Source organism: Aegilops tauschii, chromosome 2, assembly GCF_002575655.3.
Source record: "Aegilops tauschii subsp. strangulata cultivar AL8/78 chromosome 2, Aet v6.0, whole genome shotgun sequence".
Lineage (NCBI taxonomy): Eukaryota > Viridiplantae > Streptophyta > Magnoliopsida > Poales > Poaceae > Aegilops > Aegilops tauschii.
In genome coordinates this window covers 227,426,763-227,435,651 of record NC_053036.3, presented here as the reverse complement: position 1 = coordinate 227,435,651, position 8,889 = coordinate 227,426,763, and the positions used below count along the sequence as shown (strand labels likewise).

General features: G+C 46.7%; 1 protein-coding gene across 1 annotated transcript; it reads left to right on the top strand.

Moving 5' to 3' along the window:
• Positions 1–5,484: 5,484 nt before the first annotated feature.
• Positions 5,485–7,580, top strand: LOC109754917 (glutathione reductase, cytosolic). The gene is made up of 4 exons (XM_020313810.4): positions 5,485–6,062; positions 6,173–6,237; positions 6,327–6,488; positions 6,764–7,580. Exons 1-4 carry the CDS (start codon positions 5,919–5,921, stop codon positions 6,801–6,803), a joined length of 411 nt encoding a protein of 136 aa, XP_020169399.1. The 5' UTR covers positions 5,485–5,918; the 3' UTR covers positions 6,804–7,580.
• Positions 7,581–8,889: the final 1,309 nt, after the last annotated feature.

Sequence of the window (8,889 nt, the reverse complement as noted above, 5' to 3'; positions counted from 1 at the left end):
TGGGGGTTAATTAGCGGGGCTGTTAACAGCTAATGACAAGCCATGTCATCTAAACCGGTGACTAATCGCCGGCGGTAAGCAGACGCGGCGGCGGTCCTCGTCTGGCCATCTCCGACCACTAGAGGTTGCACGGCTGGGGGACGTTTGAGAGCGGCTGCAGCGGCGCTTCGGGTGGTGGCCATGGCAAGTGCAGGGTGGGGCTGTGGCGTCGGCAGCGACGAGCGAAGCGGCGGCCGGAGCTCAGTTCCGAGCGAAAAGGAGGCTACAACGAGAAAAACGCCATGGAGTTAAGGGAGGAAGTGGCTAGGAGCTCACAACGCATCCGATGGAATCGTTGCCGAGCTCGGGGACGCGCTGGTGATGGTGAATCGACGACGACGATCTTCGGCGGCCGCAGCTTCAAGACGAGGTCGGGGACGATGATACGGGGCTTCCGGCGTCGTATTCGTTGGCGGAGAGCTTCAGGGCGACATAATGGAGCCGGTGGATACGTCGGGTAGGCAAGGAGGTGGCTCAGGGTGTGGCAGCGGCGAGCGGCGGCGACGGTGGCGCTCGGCCCGTGAGAGAGAGAGCCAGGGGAGGGGAGAGGCCACGGGTGAGTGAGAGAGAGGTCAGGGGGTGTGTGGCGCTCATAGGCGCGTCGGGGTAGCGATGGGAAGCAGGAGGTGGCACGGCGCATGGCCAGTGCGCAGCGAGCATGCGCTCGTCCTTCTGTCCAGGGAGGAAGACGACAGGGGTGTTGCGGTGGTTGGCTGGGCCAGTCAACTGGACCGCCAGGTGGTTTGGGCCAGGTAAGTTTTCTCTCCCTCATTTCTTTTCGTTTTCTATTTTCTGCTGTAGGTTTTGATCTTTAGGACAGATACTATGGCATGTCCTAAAATCCTGGAAATAATCATGGACACTTCCTGAATTATTTTAGTGGCCCACAAATAATTCCAGCATTATTTGACCACTTAAATTATTTATAGTATTTAAATTCCCAAAGACAAATACAATATGATTTCATTCAAAAATCCAGAGTGGCCTAGAAAAATGTGCACCATTTTTGGTAGAGGTTCTGGACCAATTCAAAAATGATGAACTTTTCTCGAGAGCATTTTGGGTTCATTGAAAAATAGTTTACTTGAACCTATTTGAGTTTCATTTGGTGCTAGGGTTTATCAAACCCCATTTCAAATTTCTTGAATTTAAACATGATGCAAGGATGTTGATCTAACTAATTACAAACAAATTCTAGGGCTGTGACAACTCACCCCCACTAAACAAGAATCTCGTCCCGAGATTCAAGACGTGAGGTAAGAAGACAAAGGGGACACAAAGCTAGCACAATCTTCACGATCCAGGTTGCACTTCATAAGAACGTTGATTCGATCATCATCTTTGTCTCGGCGTCTTGCTCTGAGAACTCCATCCAACATGACAACGAGAAGAAAGGGAGAACTCTAGAAGAATCGATCTTCTCAAGATCGAGCAACTCGGAATAAACTCAAGAAGTGAGACATTGAAACATCTCTGGAGTTGAAACATAAATCACACATCAGGTGCAATGGAAAGAAGTAGATGACAAGGGTTCAGTTGGGTACGCAAAAATTCCACACTTAAGAAGGGGGTGAATGGGTGTCAACGTAGCAAGGAGTTGATTGCCCTTCGTAACAACGGGGCACCTTGGAGAAGGTGACTCATAGTTTATTCCCTTAAGTGGAAACAAGAATTACTTTTGATATGGAGGCCAATGAAACTCTCTATACCAGCCTAAGGCAATTTACAAACGTTCGTTTGATGGAGTTAGAGAGAACGGCCTACTCGGGCTAGAATGAATGATGTGGACTACCTTGTTGAAGACAACGTGACGGATGATTTATTCTTATCATCGAGAATGGATAGGGCCCAGGTAAGCCCACTTATGAGGATTATCCTGAATAACAATTATTGAGAAGGCAGACCACAGTAAAATGGCACAATGGCAGTGCAAGCTGGGGACAAGATGCAAACATTGAAATGTTCCAACCATCATTTCTGCCTGAGATTCAGATTCGATTGGTGACAAGATATTCCAGACATTTGCGTGTCTGAAAAGAAAAGTTTGCAACACAAATCGACGAAATGACATTGTGAGATTCTCGAGAAATGAACTACGATAACAAGCTCCAAAACACACGTTGGTTCTGCTACATACATGTGAGCATGTTGTCTAAGACAAGAATGACCACATAGTTGTCTTATAATAAAACACTATCGAGTTCAGGTTAGGATCCATCATCAAGGATTTCGAAGTCTTTACGCGCGCTAGACTTCTTTTCCTTAAACAAGTCAATCAGTGGCTTGGTGTGCTAAGAATACATATAGAATGAAGGTTGCAAGTCTCCAAACCACAAAATACTTCACACATATGCATGACTAACTTGGGATGATTCCAGGGGAAGTAAAACAAGCTTTCTCAAATTCACGGTGGCAACTTGCACCAAATGCGCGTGAGTTAGAGGAAGTCAAATCTTTCATCCAAACATATACCTCATGAACGGAACATGAAGGCATTGTTCACAAAGTTTCCAACACTAGCTTAATGTCCAACAAAGTCATGGAGAAGATAGGGATGTTGTCGATGGGCTCAACAACAATTCATCCAGGTTTCCATATAAATGGAATTCCACAATTATGTGAACAAGGTGATAGCATTGGTCAGAACAAAAAATGTAATCGTGTATGCTCGAGGGATCAACCACGAGTAAGACAACATTACGAACATCGTTGGTTATGATTTGATTTGAGGATAGCCCACACTCAAATCAGAGTTTGGACAAGACAATAGATCCAATAACTGATCACGAGGACCAATCGATGAAGATATCATCTTTCTTCAACACACACACAAAATATATCCATTAGGAACTAAGTAGGATAAAGCTTTATCTTCCAACTCTCCAAGTTGTTGTTTGGCTTAACCAAATAGCTCAGGGGTATCCAACACAGATTCTTGGAGAAAGAGTGGTTTATTGGAAAACCAACTTGATAACGAGCTCAACATAATAGTCAGGGGACAACCTGGCGATACTCCCGAGAAGATAGCCGGAAAATTACGAACCAACAAAATGTTATTAAGCTGGGCAGCAATCTTGCTTTCGAGGTAAGATGATATGATCAAAAGAGCGAGGGATTGACACAATCCTAACTCATTGATCGAAGAGTGCACCGTAAATAAGGACTAGGTAGCACGATCAATCTTAGGATGATGATTCAATAACCAGCGCGCTAAGAGTGAGAGTATTGTCCATTAACTACCAAGCAACGAGGTTGCTAGGAGTATTGATTTCACACATCACAGTTCACTTGTCGGCATTCCGGTTACAACAACACGGGATCGAGGAATGAATAATGATGGCGAGAAGTATCATTGCGTCAAGAATTCAAAAGAGTTGGTGCAATTCTCATGACATTCTTGACATAAGATGGTAATACTCCAGGGTAGAACAGAACAAAAGCTGGATTGGCATTTTGATCTGCGGAATACAACAACTTTGACCCAATCCTCAAAGTGGACAAGGTACTGGAGTTTGTTTCTCCTAGTCATTCCAGAATAGAATGGCTTGACAGACCACAAGAATATGAGGTATCGGTGAGCATGAATGCATGACATGCTCTTGACTATCAAATGATAGACGGAGATCAGGATACAACTAAAGAGAGGGACAACTCAAAGGAACATATATCTTTCTGAGTTGTGGATGCATAGATTAGTATGTCGAGCAAAGCTCAACATTTCTTCCGGATAAGCCATGGAGAAAGGTAGAACTGGCAGATTCACAATGTAGAATGGAGAACTCATCAAGAGCACTCTGGTTGTGATCTTTTGGTTCAAAAGAGCTTCTGCCATAAGCATCTCATGGTATTTGGAAGAAGGAAATACCACGGACCTCGAGGACTATCGCAAAGGTTGCTAATATCCTAAAGGAACTAGCAAACACTACATCATGAGGTAAGTAGGGTGAATCTCGGGTTCAAAAACCCAGGAATAGAATCCCTACTAACTAAATGGCATCAGGGGATGCTTTAGAGAATGATGGCCAGAATCATCACACTGGGAATACAAATCAGAGCTAGATTACTGGGTGGTTCTCTAAGACACCTAGGGTCATTAATAGCTTCAACATATATGTCGAGGCAATGGAGTACCTCAACACACTGATTAGTGTGGTTAATCTGGCTGAAAGGAACATCGGGAACGGGAAGAAGGGAGTTACAAGTGCATCAGACTATTTAGAAACCTGGGATGACTCGGACAGCTTAACGGTTGTAAACGCTCAAAGATTTTTGGAAAACATAAAGAGCAAACTACAAGGAAGCTACAGTTCAAATTTGACCCGCTTCCAGCTGAATCAGCGGAAATTTGTCTTTTTCACGAGAGGTGGATCAAAACTTTTTACACCCAACCATTTGGTCAATTGTGCATTAAATATGGCCTAGTATTTTAGAAAAATGATTTGGTCCAATTTTGCAACAATTATTTGGGAGGTCCTTCACAAAAAAACCTCCTTTTGGGCACTCGAAAAATGGAAAATTGTTTTTTCGTCCAAAGAAAATGAAAACTTCCTTAGGAAACATTGTTTGCCATTCCAATATGCACCCTTGTGCACAATATGAGATCATTTGAAAAAACTATGCCATGAATGTGGCCATAAGATTGATCATTTGGCTTGAAAGCCATTGATCTCCACACGTGATACGTGATAGCTCGTTTCTGAGAACACTTTTTTAAAATAATTTCCGTATTACAAGTTCGCTATTTTTCCTGGGAACTTGGCCACATATAATGACACAATGCGAAGGTTTTCTAATTTTTTATTTTTTTTTGAATTTTTCATGCCCGTTTCAAAATGCGGTCAAAACGGCGGACATGATCGTTCCTAGCTAGTGGTTGAAACTTGGAATTTTTTTGATGTTTCTCTAATTAAATAGATACGTATGTACCTAGAAATGATTTTTGAAAAAAATAAAGAGCAAACTACGAGGTAGCTGCAGTTCAAATTTGACCCGCTTCCAGCTGAATTGGCGGAAATTTGTCTTTTTCACGAGAGGTGGATCGAAACTTTTGACACCCAACCATTTGGTCAATTGTGCATTAAATATGTCTTACTATTTTTTTAAAATGGTGTGGTCTATTTTTGCAACAAATATATGATAGGTCCTTCACAAAAAAACCCTGTTGGGCATTATAAATGGAAAATGATTTTTGTGTGCAATGCAAATGAAGACCACAAAATCATCATTGTTTGAAATCCTAAGATACACATATGAACACAATATTGAGTCATTTAAACATACCTAATGAAGCTAATATGTTGAATGTTTACCTGAAATAAGAGGGTAAAAAATATAAAAGAAACAAAAGAGAAAAAAACACAATTACATAAGCTAGACTCTGATTGGTGGAACCACCTGGCAGACATCCTACCATCCATTGCTAGCAATCCCACCATCCATCCATCCATCTGAAGAAACCCTATCCAGCCCGCCGCCTCCCTCTCTCTCCCCGATCCAGATCGACGCCGCCACCCCTCTCTAACCCTAGCCTTCCTGTCACCGGCGGCGGCGCCCTCCCTCCCTCGCCCTCTCCTCCTCCTCTCCTCACGGCCGCCTCCACCACGCCACAAACCCCGACGACCCACCCCGTCTCTGTGCCCGCCTCGGCAACCACCTCCGTCGCGCGTCTGAGTCCCATCCGTGTCCGCGCCGGCTCCGTCTCTGTCTCCTTTCGTGGGAGGTGATCCGCACCCGGACCCGCGGCGGGGCAGGGGTGGCGACGGCCTCGTGTAGATCCCATCCTGATCCCGTAGCAGCCAGTGTAGCCGCCCCCACCTGCTCTCCTCTGCTCCGGGATCCATCCATCCACTAGGGTTCTGCGGCCGACCGGAGTCCAGGCCATGGCGCGGAAGATGCTCAAGGACGGGGAGGCGCCCGCCATCGCGGACGGCGGCGAGGAGAGCTACGACTACGACCTCTTTGTCATCGGCGCCGGCAGCGGTGTCCTCCGCGGCTCCCGCACCGCCGCGGGATTCGGAGCCAAGGTCTGCGCCCCCCTCCGCTTGCTTGTTTCCTCTCCCCGTCCCCCGCGCCCCGCGGTTTGTTATTCAGCTGAGATTCGGTTCGATGAAATTCTGAGGTGATTTTCGCGCAGGTTGCGATCTGCGAGCTCCCGTTCCACCCCATCAACTCGGATTGGCTGGGAGGACACGGCGGAACGTAAGCACAATCCTGAATTACTTCCTTCTCTGCGTTTTTGTTGCTGCAATTATGCTCTGAATCTATCTATGTGTGCTCGCTGCATCTAGGTGCGTGATACATGGCTGTCTTTCGAAGAAGATACTGGTGCATCAAAGTTATAGTCTGCACCATGTTGCTGGAAAAAGTTTCGGGTGCAGGACGCCAAGAATTTCGGGTGGGAGATCAATGGCGACATCAACTACAACTGGAAAAAGTTGCTGGAAAACAAGGTCAGACACATCACCTTGGTCGAGCACATTCATCGTTCATACTCTTGTAGAAGTTTGGTTCCAAGTACAACATTTCAGCCACAAAGTTCATGGCGCATCAAAGTTACAGTCTGCACCATGTTGTAAAAAAAGCATGTCGGAGTGTGATAGTCGATAGCCGGTTCATATATAGTAGTACATTAGATTTCTTCTGTATTGTTTTGTTAAAATTCAGTTTTGATTGTATTCGAGCGCCTAGCAAACAAGTTAACATGGGCCGACGTTTTCTGTTGCAGCTGGAGCGGATCGTCGGAATGTCGTCTGTGCGGAGGCTAATTTCTTCCGACAAGGATATGTTTGTCTTCTGCTCACCATGCGCATGAGCGTGTGACGGCCTTGCCGACTAGTAGAATTTTGGAACATGAGCTGAAAATCCGCTGTTGACTAGTCTAGCTGAAAGTGCGTGTACCTGAAGTTGCGGTAGCTGATTATTACCTTGTAGAGGGTTAATGCTTCCAAATTTTTTAGCATCGATCTTGAGCATCTCTTGGTTCTACGGAGCTTAGTCGTTGTGCCAAAAGTCACCAGTTTGGAATTCTGGGAAAAGATTCAACTGCCTTTTTTTAGCATCGACCTTGTCTTATTGATTAGATAGATACAGTTGGTGCAGCAGATTGAAAAACCTCGAAACGAAAGCTTTCTGATCCCTAGGGAAGACGGTCAAATTGGAAGAAAATCCACAGACTGACGAACCCATTGCCTGCATCCTGTAGAAGTATAAGATAACCAAAAGTTCAGCAAAATAAAGTCTCCACACTCACCGCCGTTTCACTCTGTTCCTTGCTTCCTAAACCTGCACCTGTAGTAGCTTATTGTTATCCTGGTTGTTTTGTTGCTATCAATATTAGTCCCATGTTTTGTTTCCTTGCATGCTTACTACTACAATCTATACTACTGCTATTGTCATATCTACTTCTTGTGGTTCCCTCAAATTATGTATATCTGCTATTGTCATATCTCTATTCACATGTATAATCAAACATCTTTGTACTACTGCTGTTGTTGTATGGCAAACACCCGAGGCAAATCATATTTGTGATGCAGTTTCTGTAACTTGGCATTTCTACATGGCTTGTTTATATTGGCAATTATACACTGATGATGATGTTTACCTGCATTGCTTAATTTTGTTTATCTTGATCTTGACGGAAAAAACATCACATGTTTCTTTTCAAGAACATACTGTCTAAGGCTGAAGTAGAAGCTGGATGGCGGCGCCCCCCCTTTTTATTCCTGCAATATGCATCGTGCCTCGTGGAGGCGTAAGAACTTATGCTTGGAACTTTTAAGAGACAATATGTTCTGTAATAATTTGCTTGGGTTCTGCAATTTCCTTTCTGTTCGCATTAGTGTTCTACGTCGGCAGGGCCGGACCCCGCGCATACCTCAGCAGCCGTTGGGTCGTCCGGATCACCAGGACGGGGCCAAGGGTTGAGGGGCTACGTGACGGGATAGGCTCCTGGGTCGTGATGCTCAGGAGTCCCCATTGACGTACGAATAGCCCTCGGGAAGGAGATGCGGGAGTAGGTCTTAGCATTCTGCGTCGGCAGGGCTCGGCCCTGCGCATACCTTAGCCGCCATTGGGACGTCCAGATCACCAGGACGAGATCAATGGGTGAGGGGCTACGTGACCAGTTAGGCCTCTGGGTCAGGATGCCCAGGGGTCCCCCTTGACGTACGAACAAACCTCCATACCTTTCCTTGCCGGGCTCTCGCTCGGGACGGATGCGCGAAGACTAGGTCCGAGGGACCTGGCGAGGTGGCGTTCGCTAGGCGTGACCTGAGCGTAGCCCCCGTGCCCAACCCCCTCACGCAACTCTCCCGAGGGAAGTGCATGGTGTCTCACCTATCGGCGTCCTGGGAACGAGGGTCCCCAGACTTGCCTGCCTGCGGCCCACGGCGTGGCTATGCTAGCGGGCTTGTACGGCCATCTTCATCAACAAAGCATTCAAGACCCTCGCGAGGGGCCAAGCCTCGTGAGACGGACGGCGCAAGACCTCCTCGGGAGCGGCCTCACCAGGCTGCCTCGCGAGGAGCGGAGATATCAAGGCAGAGCAAACCTCACGAGGCTCACGTGACGTGAGACATGACGATCGGCACCAGGCGGCCCCAACGCGCGCAGTGTCCTTGTTTCCTCTTTGGTGCTAAGGAAGCAAGCGCAGGCGCGGAGTACCGAGGCATCAAGCAAAGGTTTTCATATCGGTGCAACAAGACCAAGACCAGCAGGACGGCAAGACGGAGGTCACCGTGGAGCCCAAGACGGCGTCACCACCAGAGCCTTTTGCAGGCGAAGACCGCTTTTGTCAGGATAGCTTGTACTAGTTGTCCCCTTTCAAATTCGCCCGCCGTTGTTGGCTCCCTT

Bases quoted from the DNA above. Each gene is read 5' to 3' on its own strand.
- LOC109754917 (XM_020313810.4), top strand. From the start codon at position 5,919: ATGGCGCGGAAGATGCTCAAGGACGGGGAGGCGCCCGCCATCGCGGAC. The intron at 6,063-6,172 runs GTCTGCGCCCCC...ATTTTCGCGCAG, and splicing joins CCGCGGGATTCGGAGCCAAG to GTTGCGATCTGCGAGCTCCC. The intron at 6,489-6,763 runs GTCAGACACATC...TTTCTGTTGCAG, and splicing joins AAAAGTTGCTGGAAAACAAG to CTGGAGCGGATCGTCGGAAT.